Genomic DNA, 14,820 nt, shown 5'->3' on the forward strand with positions numbered 1-14,820 from the left:
GGGGGTGGAGGGTAAAGGAGACTAATTAGTTTTATTGTTTTATTGTTTTTAAACAGAGGATTAGTGAATAAAGTCAAAATTAGTTGTTTACTTTTTGTAACTTTTTCAAACCTCTGCTTCTGACTCCAGGTTGAGTCTTTCCTAGGCCAGCTGTATGAGAAGCTGTGTACCATCACGTGTGCCCAAACCAAGACAGGAACTCTGAGGACTATCAGGACCTTGGCAGGACACCATCTCATCCCAACTCTAGACTCACTGTTAACTTACACTGTGCCTTTTGATGAGTAAGAACAGTCTGGGTGATTTTGTTTGTTGTTGGTGTTGGTGGTAGTGGTGGTGGTGATGTCGTTATTGATTTTGTTGGTTTGTTGTTGGTGGTGGTGGTGGTGGTGGTAGTAGCAGTGGTGGTGGTGATGTCGTTTTTGATTTTGTTGGTTTGTTGTTGTTGTTGTTGGTGGTGGTGGTGGTGGTAGTGATGGTGGTTTCGTTGTTGACTTTGTTGGTGTAGTTGTTATTGTTGTTGTTATTGATGTTGTTGTTGTTGCTGTTGTTGTAGTCGATGATGTCGTCGTTGTTCTTGTTATTGTTTTATAATATTGGACAACGAAGCTTATTCACTAAATTTAATTACATTTTTTTACCTCCCTATATCAACAGAAATGTGGTGGAGATATGGCGTACCCTGTGCCAAGATGCCCATATGACCAATTCCATGCTAGACCATTTCCTGTCTCTGCTCCAAAAGTCATTGCCATACGAGGAGAAGACAGACTCCAGTGACAAGAAGAAAAGTGTCAAGACTGCTACCATTGTTCCATTAGCTGTGAGTAACTCTCTCTTTCTCTCTCTCTCTCTCTCTCTCTCTCTCTCTCTCTCTCTCTCTCTCTCTCTCTCTCTCTCTCTCTCTCTCTCTCTCTCTTTCTTTCTTTGTTTCTTTCTGTCTTTCCCCCTCTCTCACCATTTGTCAATTATTGTATTTACCCTCTATATTTCCTTAATAACCTTAACAAGTGATACTTTCTATTCAGCGTTTATGTTGTTTTCTTGATTTAAAAAAAAAAATTAGACTAATATAAAATATATTTCTTTTCATCTGAAACTATTTTTGGTTAAGTGATCATCAAAAAAATACTTCAACGTGTTACATCTGAATGATTCACTTACAGTAAAATACAACAAGCTGAGATGCAAATATTTGCAGGTCTGGTTACCAAATGCAATGATTAAGTTGTTTTAACATTGTTGTGATGGAAATCTGGAGTTGCTTAGAGACTGTTTCCATGACAACAAAGAAGTCATTCCAATTCTGCCGTCATTTGGTTTTAAAGGAAGTAAGCTCCAACGTAAACAAAAATGAGCTATTTTTTAAATCATGAGAATTTCTCTTTCACAGCACGCAATGAATGCTATCTGGCTCATGCAGTAATATACGATTCTTACGCTCTTGTTTTTTTTATTTCTGGACGTGTTTCCAACCACTGCACGAGCTTGTGGGTGCGCTTATGGAACAAATTTAGAATTCCAAAATGCAAGAGTGTAAGAATTCTTTTATTCTACCTCTCAATCCATTGTCGATTTTGTCACCACTGAGTAAAAGACATTTTCGAAAATATTTAAATGATACTTCTTTTTTCAAAAATCTAATTTTAGTGAAATTCAACGTTTGATAATCTGACGTCACAAATTATTATTGTAAACTCGATATCATTACGCGTTACTATTTAGGGAGAGGCGTGGAATAATGTGCAATATAACACTATCAGAAATACAAAATTTTGAAATTGTGACATAAAACAAATCCTAAAAATTTCTAACACATTTCCGACCTTAGCTCAAAACTAACCCCATGGCACATACATTCTTTTATCATAAGCAGGGCTATGAGACATGACAACTTACTTTTTCTTTCTTTCACATACACTCTTCCAATACATTGTTCATTTGCCTCCATTTAAAAAAAATCTTCTGCAGGTGACCTTTGCCCTGACCGAGGTCATGAAGGTTGAGGAGACGTACATGTGCGTCATCAACATCTTCCCCAAACTCTTTGCCTCCCTTTTGGTGAGAATTGGGTCGTCTGTGGATGTGAAACCCCCAAAGACACAGCAGGTAACAACACATCGGATAAGACTTTCTCTTCTCTTTGAGACGACCAGTTAGATATTGTTTTTTTTTTTAATGTTTTGTTTTGCAAAAAGTAATGGTATAAATTAATTAATTAATAAGTAGATAAACTAATCAATATAAAATATTTCAAGTATAATTATGATCAACTTCTACTATATTGTTTCGAGCATTCGCTCTCATCAGGAAGTGAGAGTGATGAGAGCGAATGCTCAAAACAATATTGTAGAAGTTGATCAAAATTATACTTGAAATATTTTATAAATAGCTCCTTTTATCATAAAGTTGAGCACTATTATTTCATGGTTTTTGTTTTTATAATTTTATAAATAAATCAATAAATTATTAAATAAAATTCCCTTTATTCATCGCCAAGGGAAAATTTGTCTTTAGGGTCTATTCAAAGAGAAGACTGGAATAACCCAGCATTAGCTGCCGTATAGTACTGTATGCAAAGTGAGCTGAGGCAAGGTGACATTCATTCAGAGCTGCACAACAAATAAAAAAAGGAGCTTGATATCTTCAAACAGAACGAAATGCTTAAAACAGAATGTTTTGGGCTCAAAATCCTTCCTCAGCCATTAACAAACAGAAAGGGCGTGTCAAATATTTCTCGGCCTTCTAGCCCGATTTTAAGCCATGTAATAATGTTTTTATTGCTTTCATTATTGGCTGAAAAAGAAATTTGAGCCCGAAACATTTGGTGTCTGGTATTTTGTTCTTTTTTTTTTTCTCAAGCTGTTATATTCACTTTTGTTTAATACCTTTTACAATCTCTTGTCTACAGAAGTTGGAGACAGACGAACCAAAGATTGACAAGAAAAAGAAAGGAATCGTCTCCAAGGATAACCAGAAGATTAACCCTCTTCAGTAAGTTATTCAATAGGATCAGATGATATTTGGCTATGTGGTCTTGTTGTATGACACTCGCTTTCGAATTGGAAGGTCCTGGGTTCGAGCCTGGAAAAGGCTCTTTACTCACATTCTCTCACCATACTCAGGTGTAAAATGAGTACCTGGCCGATAACAGTGTTGATTCTGTCATGTCCTGTCCTACATGTTAAATGTTGCTGTTGGCCAGGGATCCCTTGTAAAGTGCTTTGAGCACGTTTAGTGGATACTGTGCTATGTTCAAAGCACAATAAATAATACACATGTACCTAGGACCTATGTGGAGTTTTGGAAGTGTTCAGACCCTTTATATCCATACTTTACAATAGATTAGTGTCCTATCCAAAGGGTTGCAAGCAATTGCTATTGTCCGTTTAATGCTAGGAGAACTGGAATAAACTCTATACTATTAGATATCAAAGAATTGTGTTCCAAGTGTTACACAAACCTTGTTTCGTTCCTGACCTCCATGCTTTCTGTCTTTGTCTTGGGATGAGATTACTTGGTTTTGTCCTGACCCTGGCTGAGAGGGAAACAGTCAAATGTATAGTTAAAGTTTTGGAGATGAAATTTTTGTCTTGTAAATCATCTATATTTTTTGTCTTGTATTGTAAATCATCTCTCTGTAATGCATTGTATTACTTTTTAGTGTAATATATAATAATTTGTAAACATTTGAGTGTGTTCCTCTTAGTGGGATCTGCGCTGATGTCTGGATGAGACTATTAGGTGATCTCAAACTAAGCACATTGATAGTGTGCTCTTGGAATCTACATCTGTTCCCTATTTGAACCGATTCCCCTTTGTCTTACTTTTTCTTAGGTGCTTTAATTGTAATTCTAGACCTTTTTACTATCCCATTTTCTTCCTTTATACTGGCACTGAAATGACCTAAATGTGTTGCAAGCGGCGTAAAACCTTTTAAAACATAATACATAAATCTTGTTTCCATCTCTCCAGGGTTTCTATAACGGCCATGCAGACGTTCCTCGAGCAGACCAAAATGACCAACATGATAGAAGAGCTCCAATCGGGAGATGCATGGGGTTTGATGGAGGCGGAGGAGGCAGATTTCCCAGAGGCCATTACTCTGCTGACGAGGTAGGAATGGATCTCGTTTTCTACCTCGTTTACTTCTCTAATTGCCTCTTAAGTATTAAATCCATGATAATAATGATAATGATATTAATAATGATAATAATAATAATAAGGATGATTATAATAATAGTAATAATAATGATGATAATAATAATGATAATAATGATGATAATAGTGATATACCTTTGAAAAAAAATTTCAACAGCATTTCAAAGAAGTGCATTGTTTCTTTTTCTTTTTTATGAGTCATGAAACAATTCAATTTTTAATATTATTTTCTCCTTTTCCTTGTCTAACTCCCCCTTCCCCTGGTCCCTATCAGGGCTTTAGTAAATGAGGAAAAGGACACAAATATTGGGGACATTGTCAACTGTCTGACGTCTGCTCTGTCTAGTTTGTATGAAACACAAAGGGTGACCGTTGCTGCTTTTTATGCAGAGGTAAAGAAAGATTTGAGATGGTGACTTTTAAAAATGTTTTTGAATTGTAATATAAATGTTGCTGCTCGAAGCTTGAAGAAATAAATAACAATCAGAAATTGAATGTAAACTTTAAGTTAATTTAAAAAAACAGATAATGTGGATGTTTCGGGTTTCCCCTTCATCTACGAAACAGGATGAATGAAACACTACAGATGAATGAGATAATTTGTTTGTAGTGTTTCATTCATCCATTATCTGTTTTCATTTATTAAATTGAAGCTTACATTCAATTTGACATTGTTATTCATTAAATTGTAATATGATGTTGTTTAGTGTTTAACACTTTCCTTCACCGCTGATTTTTTAACGCTTCATGCCACACGGAAAGCTGAACTGTCAAAATTTGAGTTGTCATACAAAGGAACTCAGTGAAAACACATAACAAAACATAACAAAACTGATTGTAAATGGCATTGAAGGGAAGTAGAGACTCTACTTTACTCCCTCACTTGATTTGGTTATATTACATTGTTTTATGAGGCAATAAATTTTGTGGCTTTTGTCCAAATCTTAAAGTAAAAGTTACATAAGCCACTTACTTACTTACTTATCCGAACCAGCGACCACCTGAGCTCTAGCCCTTCAGTCTTGTGCCATGACGTAGAAATTAGACGTCTTTTGTAGTTGTTCCAGGTGACAATACAATGCGTTACTGTTGCTTGGATTTGGTGGGAGGAATGTGCATCTCAGGTTTTCAAGAGGCTGACATTCAAGCAAGTGGTGTGTTACTGTTTCATTGAGGTGTTGACATAAGGGTCAGGGGGCAGGAAGGGGACGTGTCTTTTGTAATTTTGCTTAAATGATTGTTGAGCGGCATGTGTTGTGTTCTTAGTTGAATACATGAGCCACAAAATGCAGCTTGTGTGAGGGAAAATGTTAAAGATTTGCATCTCAAAGCATAAAAGTTATCCTGGATTCGCCAGTATGAATTTGAAGGTAACGACTAATAGACACCTAGATAACCACGCCTCTCAGACAGGCGTCACAATGACAGTGATTGGTAAACAGAGCAAACTACACGGGTTTTACTATTGAAGCTACGTGTCTAGATTAATTATCCACTGTTCTACTGCTTGATCAATAGAACCAACACGGAAAACTATGTGTAAGGTTAAACATTCTGATTGAGAAAATCGTGTGATAACTAGTCATACATTTGACGATATGTGAAACAATAACAATGATCAGAGAGAGGTCAATTTCACTCACATTGTTGTATATAAACAAACAACTATGTCCAAGCACATGTCACAAATTCCATGTTTTGATTGGTCAAAAATCTACTGGTTAATTGCTACCCTTTTTTTTTCATACAAAGGTGTCTTATATTAAAATCGACCTGCTAGACCTAAGTTAGACCTTGCTGCCCATTATTAATCTGTCAATTGTCAATTCCAGCTCATCAACCAGAAATGTGAAGAGAACGAAGACCTGATTCAACTGATCATGAACAGCCTGTTGGGAAGACTGGTGGACGAGTCACACATCGTACGCATGTTGTGTGTCAGAGGATTGGGGAACATTTCCAGTGTGGGAAAACAACACGTGAGGACCTATAAATAAATGGATTGTTAGCATTGATTTCAATATCCTGTCATTTTCCAATGCATGTGCGGCTATGTGGTCTAGTGGTATGACACTCGTTTTCGGATCAGAAGGTCCTGGGTTCAAACCTTGCTTGGCGCATAGTTGAGTCCTTGGAAAAGCTCTTTACCCACATTCTCACAACCTACTCGGGTGTAAAATGAGTACCTAGTCGTTAACAGCGTTGTCTCTGAAAAAAATTGTAATATTGCCTAACAGGCGTCATGTGCCGTCCCACATGTTAAGTGTTGCTGTTGACCAGGGACCCCTTGTAAAGTGCTTTGAGTACGTTTAGTGGATATGCACTATATGAAAGCTCAATTTGACTTTAAGATTTAAATCTCTTGTAATCTTTGGAAATTACTCATTATTTTTTTTTTTCTATTCCTGGGTTCGAGACCCGCTCTGAGGTGTGCCTAGTTGAGTCCTTGGAAAAGGCTCTTTTATTCACATTCTTTCACTATATTTATGTGTAAAATGAGTGCATGGCCATAAATAGTGTTGTCTCTCTGTCCACAGAAATTATAATATCACCCAACAGGCGTCATGTTTCGTCCTACATGTTAAGTGTTGCTGTTGAGCATGTTTAGTGGATATTGCACTGTATAAATGCTCTTTTATATCTGTAGGAGGAATCGATTTGAATGCAAAGTTTCAGGTTAAAATTGAAATGGAGAGGCTGTGAAATCCTGTCCTGACATCGGAGTTTTCAATACTCTGATCCTCTGATCGCTACCATCCATTTATCAATACACTTTTTAACAGTAGATTTACCTTTGAAATGACTAATAAATCGAGGGGGGGGGGGGGGGAGGGCGTCCCGATAGCTCTGTTGGTAGAGCTTTTGCTTCACACACAAAGGGACCAAGATTGATCCGAGGTGCTGTCGGATTTTTTTTTCTGCCCCTGTCCACACAGCAGTGATTGGGTAGCTGAGTCTGTTAGATTTGGCAGAAAGTACTTTGCAATAAATTTGTGTCCTATCCAAAGGTTAGCAAGAACTTGCAGAGCTGCCTACTTGAAATTTGAAATATTCGTAGTTTCCAAGGGAAACAATGAAAAGTCACGATAAATAGCTGTTCAAATCAATAATTTGCCATCACCATGATCCACAAATGCTGGGTGGGGTTCCTGACCTCCCATAGTGGGCATGGAGGTACTTTCTGCATCTTCTATTCCCCTATATCTGTTTTCCAACTTGCTTTCTGTATTTGTCTTAGAATGTGATTACTTGGTTATGTCCTGGCCCTGGCCGGATACCCTGGCTGAGAGGGAAACAGTCAAATGTATAGTTAGTTTTGGGAGATTATATTTTTTTTCTTTGTAAATCATCTCTGTGTTATGCACTGTATTATGTTTTCTTTATATTATATATGATTTGTAAAACATTTGAGTGTATTCCTCTTAGTGGGGACCTGTGTTCGTGTCTGGACTTAGGTGATCTCAAACTAAGTACTTTGATAGTGTGCTCTTGGAACTACATCTGTTTCCAATTTGAACCAATTCCCCTTTGTCTTCCCTTTTCTTGGGTGTTTTAATTGTAATTCTATAACTTTTTACTTTCCCATTTTCTTCCTTTTTACTGGCACTGATATGACCTAAATGTGTTGCAAGCGCCGTAAAACCCTTAAAAACATAAAAACGATCCACAAACGTTTCAAAGTCTGAATATAGGGATCTAAGGAACTAAATTTTCTTTTCAACAAGATTTATTGAGTCAAAGAGACCTATACATCTCTGTAGCTGTAGCTTTTTTGTAGCACGAGGCAGGTCTGCTACTGCTATTGTCCTTTCCACACTTTAGAAACCAGGATAAACTCCAGTTCCATGGGCCAAATGGCTCTAAAGGATTACAAGAAAAGGACAACTTTAAAATATATTGAAAAATTCATAACATTTCATAAAAAAAAAATTTCCAGGTACAACACTACGCCACAACGGTGTTGTCGGCCATGATGGCCGGTATGGATGACAAGGAGGATCCGGAGGATTTCATCACCATCGAGGCCATGATGGGACTGTCACGGATTCTATCCGAGATCCAAGAGGAACACATCAGGGCCATTCTCATCAACATTTCACTCAAGATCAGGCCTTGCTTTGAAAAGGTAATTTAAGGAAAGAAAAGCATTATTGATTATTTTTATTTTTCATGTCGATTGTTGTCATTGTTGTTACCTTTGTTTTGTATTGCTCTGTTTATCTTACTTTGTTTTTGTTTTTGTTTTTTTCTAAAAGGGGGGGGGGGGGCATGGGGGGAAAGGGTTTTATGTTTAAAAATTAAATGGGTATGGAACTGTTTGGGTTTTTTTTGTTTTTTTTATTTGTTTTTTTTTTTTTGCTTTGTTTCTTTTGTTTGTTTTTTATCTTCCACCTTTTTTATGGGGAAATTATGTGAAGTTTACATGAATAGATTTCTTGATAATATACAAAATATGAATATAAAACGTATGTGAACATTTTTTATTTTGGACGGAAACCAAATGTCCATTTTATAAAGTACAAGTCACATTTTAGGTGTCATTTTTGTACAACCATTTTTACAATATCCATCACTGCCTCTAACCAGGTACTCATCCTCTTGAGTCAAGTGGGGTATGTAAAGTATCAAAAACGCAATGCTGACACTAAGTATTTTTGATCATTGCCACCTTTACTATTCATTGACTACGATCAACATTGCTTGATTTTTATTACAAGACGATTCACCACAACCATGAGACACCAATGCAACAATTTACCTATAACACTTTACCCTATACGACAACACTTTACCCTACACAGCAACACTTTACCCTATACAGCAACACTTTACCCTACACAGCAACACTTTACCCTATGCAGCAACACTTTACCTAATTCAGTAACACTTTATTCTGTACAGCAACACTTTACCCTATACAGCAACAATTTACCTATAACCTATAACACTTTAACCTATACGACAACACTTTACCCTATACAGCAACAATTTACCTATAACGCTTTACCCTATACGACAACGTTTTACCCTATACGACAACACTTTACCCTATACAGCAACACTTTACCCACTCCAGCACCACTTTGCTCTATACAGCCACACTTTACCCTATACATTAACACTTTACCCTATACAACAACACTTTACCCTATACATTTCTGTCAAACAGGACAAGTTTGCGGTGAGATCTCAAGCATTCCGTCTATTTGGAAACCTGTCCCACTTCGGTGACGGCCCATCCAAGGCTCCGTTCCTGGAACAGATTCATAGTAACATGGTCAGCTTGCTGCTACATCTCAACGACAAGGAAGAGGAAGTCAAACAGGTAGGATTGGTGTGTTGTTTGTTACTGAATTTAGTCAACAAAGCTTGGATGTCCGCCATTGTCATTTGTTATGATTTGTTATGAAGTCAGATAGGTTGGATATGTGTGTTGTTTGTTATTAAATACAGCTGACAAGGCTTGAATGTCTGGTAATATTGTTTGTTTTGATTTGTTATGAAGTGAGGCAGGTAGGATTGGTGTGTGGTTAGTTATTAAATATACAGTCAACAAAACTGTGTTTTCACAATTATTGTTGTTTGTTATATGAAGTCAGACTGTTAGGATTGGCATGTTTTTAAAAATATTAAATACAGTTGACAAAACTGTGTTTTTATTTCAAAGTTTTTGTTGTTTGTTATGATTTGTTATGAAGACAGACGAGTAAGATGTGTTGTGTTTTATTAATTTTCTTTTATATTTTTTAAAACTTGATTCATCATTCTGAAATAAAGATAGACCAGAAATGATAATAGTTTTGTCTTGCTCATACTATGTCAATTAACTATAATTATGTTGTTGTTGTTGTTGTTGTTGTTGGTTTTTCTGCTGTTTTTATTATTGTTGTTGTTGTTGTTTATGTTGTTACTGGATATTTTCATTGGGATCGAAGGAGGTTGTACGACCAATTTGACAAAAAAATCTTGCTCCACGTAAAATATTTCCTTTTTTTTTTCATAAAAAAAGATTTATTCATCTTTTTTTTTTTCAGTTCAAATAATCAGTATCACTTTTTCTTTCCTTTTTTCTATGAATCTTCCAGTCATGTAAATACGCTTTACGTCTGCTTGGGCCACTGATGGGGTCAGAGGTCATGAATGGCAAATTCCAGCGCCACCTGGTGGAAGAAAGTCATCTACACTATGGAGAATTCATGAATGACTTGGCCAAAATCATTGTGAGGAAGTGAAGTTTGTTTTAGAGTTTATAATGGAGCTTAGAAGACAATGAAAGGAAATGAAATGAATGTAGATTAACAATGGACACGAATATTGAAAACAAGTTCTAATAGACAATTGATCAGTTTTAAAGACAGGTGATTTTTTAAGAGATATGAGAGGTTAACATGTGAAATATCCTGTACAAAAATGAATATCATAGCTTCATTAAAGAACAAATTACCAAACGCAGAGCGTCTCGAGCTCAAAACCCTTCTTCAGCCAGTAACAAAACAGTACAAACGTTAATACTAAATACAGGAGACGGCAGAAAAGTGTTAGCACTTAGGATGTTGAAAGGTTTCTGAAAAGATACTAGTGTTTGGAAAAGTATCTGCTGGTGTCTGCTAGTTCTAAATTAAAGAGCCTTGTCTCTACATCTAATCTCTGAAGTTTGTATCATTGATGGATTAACTCTTATTTACAATATTACACACACACACACACACACACACACACACACACACACACAAGTCTTACTCCAAGACACACACTTATCCAAATTTCAAGTCAGATTTTCCATTTTTCAAATAAAATATATGTAACTTGTTCTCAGACTTTGTCGAGTGTAATGGAATGGATATAAAACCATTGTCATGGTAAGATTTAAAACAAAAAGAATCAAAGAATGAATATTCTTGTTGTTGCCAGTTGTCTATTTTTATCTCACAACCGTCTTGCAATTTTGTTTTAAGAATCAAATATGTTTTGGGGTTTTTTTCTTCTCCTCCAGATCCAAGATTTCCCAGAAAAGATCAATTTTTACATCATGGGGTGTGTCGCGTTCTTCAAAAGTTCCTGGTCAGAAATCAAAAGTAACGCTGCCATGTTTGTAGGTAAGGAAATCAAAAGTTTATAACAAAATTGTTAATTAAACATAACATAACATGTGGTATAGGGCAAAATAGGATAAGATCCTTTGAATGCCCTTAATATTAATTAGTAATGCCATAAATCTATTGATTAAATATTACAATAACGATACACGTGGTAAAGATAGTATTTCAACTTAAATGTACTCATGTGGTGTACAAACATATATCTTTAACCTTGACATGCAAAGCGCACACACAACCACACACACACACACACACACACACACATACACACGCGTATAGAAGATAACCATAATAATATAATAATGCATAATATATACATACAAGATTGAAAGCCATGTCAACAGCAGAGCAAACAAGTATTATTCGTCATATATAAATCTCCCATCATATAATTCCCTGTCTACTAACACCTTGAAATAATCCATAGATTTTGCATTCTTTGTTTCAAATTTCAAACTGTTCCATTTCTGAACAATACGAATACCGAACCAGTTTTGTCTTATGTTTGTTTTGCATCTAGAGACAAAAATCTTAAACTTGTCCCCTCTAGTAAAAGTAATATTAGAATATGAAAAAAAATCAGAAAAGTCTATCCTATCCAGACCATGTACCAATCTATAAACCTGAATTAAATCCCCACGAATTCTTCTATATTTCAAACTGGGTAAGTCAAGAAATTCTAACCTTTCCTTATAAGATAAATACTGTATTGTATAAATTTTTTTGGTAGCTCTCCTCTGTACACTTTCAATACTAATAGATTGTCTTTTATATAATGGGCTCCAGATGCAATTTCCGTATTCTAGAATTGGTCGAACGAGCGATTTATACAAATATAAAAATGTGGTTTTATCCAGACTTATAAAGGTTCTATATATTATTCCCATCATTTTGTTTGCACGGCTTACACAATTATCAATATGTAAATCAAAATTCAAATGTGAATCAAAAGTAACTCCCACATCCTTTTCATAAGGCACAACGGAAATTAAATTAAAATGAACATAGGAATTATTTTGTTGATATTGTGAATTAGCTACAATATATAACATTACAAGTGTGTTGCTGAATTTAACACTCACATGAATCGTATACCTATGAAGTTCTCATGGGTGTACGATCCGATAGTGATGTCGTTTCTTCTTCTCTTTACTAGCCTATCCTGCTTCTTTGGTTTGTGATTGTATTTTTGACAGGGGATATTTTTTTTATGTAAATCTTCTGCCTGTTTGTTCTTGGTTATTTATAATTTAGCTTATGATATCTTTAGGTTATGATTTTGATTTACATTTGTACTATTTTTGTTAGATTGCTTGTTTTTTTGTTTCAGCGGTCTCTCATATAACCTCAATTGTGTTGGAAGAGACCTAAAGCAACAAACAAACAAAAACAAAAAAATGACACTCACAGATATGAGCCATATACAACTATTCTTGATGTTTTGAGTATAGCGTGTCATATTCGAAAGATGTCGGAACAGAAAGAAGTCAATATAGCAATTAATGGGATGGATTGTGATATCGAAGAACATTATAAAGATATTGACAAATATAAATATTCAATTTTACCGTCTGCAGGTTTTCTGATGGGGAATTTGACTAAAGAAACGAGGGCTGACATCACCAAGGAGCACATCTGTGCAGGTTTGTCAATCTTTTTTACAAATTAACCCCGCCACCCCAGCCATCTGGTGAATTGAGCATCACCTCTATATGAAAGCATGTATTGATAGAAGTTCTATTCCAAAATGGATCGTTCCATTTATGTCATGCCTTAAAAGGCTCTTTAATCGCATTCTCTCATCGTACTCAGGTGTAAAGTGAGTTCCTGGCTGTTAATAGCATTGTCTCTATCCGAAAAAAATTGTATTATCACCTAACGTCCTTCATATTAAGTGTTGCTGTTGGCCAGGGAGCCCTTATAAAGCACTTTGAGCATGTTTAGTGGATATTGCGCTCCATAAAAGCTCAAGTTTTTCAAGTTCTTTTTTTTTTTTTTTTTTTTTTTTTTTTGGTTTAGTATAGTATTTTTGAAATTTCACCACTGATGAATTTTGTGTTGGTTACTGATTTTAAAAATTTTAATTCACTCAATCCCAGATATTTTGATTCTTTTCAAAATTGGAGAAAGTGTATTAAAAATGAGCATGTGCATAGATAGTTTTATTCAACTACCATTAACATGTAAAAACTAAAAACATTAACTTTGATACTACGCCTATTATTTGTCTCAGAAAAATGTAATAAATAGGCATGGGGTAAAAGTAACCCGGGTAAACTATGGATAGGTCAGTGTTCGGGTTGAGTGAATTAAATAGGCAAGAATGCTATGGTCATATTGTACAAAAACAGGCTTCTGAAGATGTTTTTGTTTGTATTTTCTTTCAGCATTAATCATGTTATTGAAAGATTCGTCCCCACAAGTCAGAAGCAAGTCGGCAGAGGCCATGAGTCTACTGTATGATTATTAGATTGGACGTCATTGTAAAGTACTACACGACTGCTCGACTGTAACATAGATTAGAAGTTATGCGTGATATTATTACATTACTGCTAAACTGTAACATAGATTGAAGTTATGTGTATTATTACATTACTGCTAGACTGTAACATTCCAAATTTTTGTTGTTTTGCTTGTTTGTTTTAGTTTATATATGACATCAACAAATTCGGAATGGTGCTATATTTCTTTCAAAACGCAATGAATCCTTTCAAGTTTACATCTATGCATCATGTGTTGTGTATTACAAGCCATTGGAGTTCAGTTTGTTTTTGTTTTTTAAATATCTGGATGGGAGTAGTACTTGCTGTCTCTTCTATCCACCTATATATTATGTTTTCCAATTGCTTTCTGTCTTTGTCTTGGAATGAGCTTACTAAGTTTTGTCCTGACCTTGGCCGGAGTCATTGGCTGGGAGAGAAACAGTCGAATGTATAGTTATAGTTTTTTTTTTATATTATATTTTTTCCCTTGTAAATCATCTCTTATGTACTATTATTTTTTATTTTAAACATATGATTTGCAAACATTTGAGTGTATTCCTCTTAGTGGGATCTTGTGCTGCTGTCTGGATAAGACTTTTAGGGGATCTCAAACCAAGGACACCGATAGTGTGCTCTTGGAATCTACATCTGTTCCCTATTTGAACCATTTCCCCTATGTCTTACTTTTCCTCAAGTCCTTTGAATTGTACATCTAGAATGTATTTACTATCCAAATTTTCTTCCTTTTATACTGGCGCTGACATGACCTAAATGTGTTGCAAGCCGTAAAACCCTTTAAAATATTTAAAAGAAGAAAAAAACAGGAAAAGAAAATATGTGAGTCCTGTCTTCTTTTTTTTTCTTTTTTACCAGTCTTAAGACTTTACAAACATCACCAAAATCTTTGCCTTAATTTTCCCACCATGACTAATTTTTTCCATGTGCAATTGAATTTTGACAAATCTGATTTCTAATCAGTTTTTTTTTTTTAACGTAAATGGTTTATATATATATATATATATATATATATATATATATATATATATATATATATATATATATAATATATATATATA

The 14,820-nt window shown here is 35.2% G+C and overlaps 1 protein-coding gene across 13 annotated transcripts in view; it reads left to right on the forward strand.

Moving 5' to 3' along the window:
• The window catches only part of LOC144977357 (maestro heat-like repeat-containing protein family member 1), a 65,351-nt gene extending 51,365 nt beyond the window's left edge, over positions 1-13,986 (forward strand). For all 13 annotated transcript variants that reach the window (XM_078922461.1, XM_078922464.1, XM_078922463.1 and 10 more), the window contains 13 exons: positions 130-284; positions 658-823; positions 1,972-2,109; positions 2,912-2,994; positions 3,976-4,116; positions 4,436-4,553; positions 5,994-6,140; positions 8,099-8,287; positions 9,332-9,487; positions 10,248-10,382; positions 11,156-11,258; positions 12,839-12,904; positions 13,649-13,986. In XM_078922461.1, coding sequence (XP_078778587.1) covers positions 130-284; positions 658-823; positions 1,972-2,109; positions 2,912-2,994; positions 3,976-4,116; positions 4,436-4,553; positions 5,994-6,140; positions 8,099-8,287; positions 9,332-9,487; positions 10,248-10,382; positions 11,156-11,258; positions 12,839-12,904; positions 13,649-13,731 — 1,680 coding nt within the window. In that variant the 3' untranslated portion in view covers positions 13,732-13,986. The remainder of the gene's footprint in view (positions 1-129; positions 285-657; positions 824-1,971; positions 2,110-2,911; positions 2,995-3,975; positions 4,117-4,435; positions 4,554-5,993; positions 6,141-8,098; positions 8,288-9,331; positions 9,488-10,247; positions 10,383-11,155; positions 11,259-12,838; positions 12,905-13,648) is intronic.
• Positions 13,987-14,820: the final 834 nt, after the last annotated feature.

This window comes from Berghia stephanieae, chromosome 7, assembly GCF_034508935.2.
Source record: "Berghia stephanieae isolate SIO BIC M18660-M18661 chromosome 7, UCSD_Bste_1.3, whole genome shotgun sequence".
NCBI classification, from domain to species: domain Eukaryota; kingdom Metazoa; phylum Mollusca; class Gastropoda; order Nudibranchia; family Aeolidiidae; genus Berghia; species Berghia stephanieae.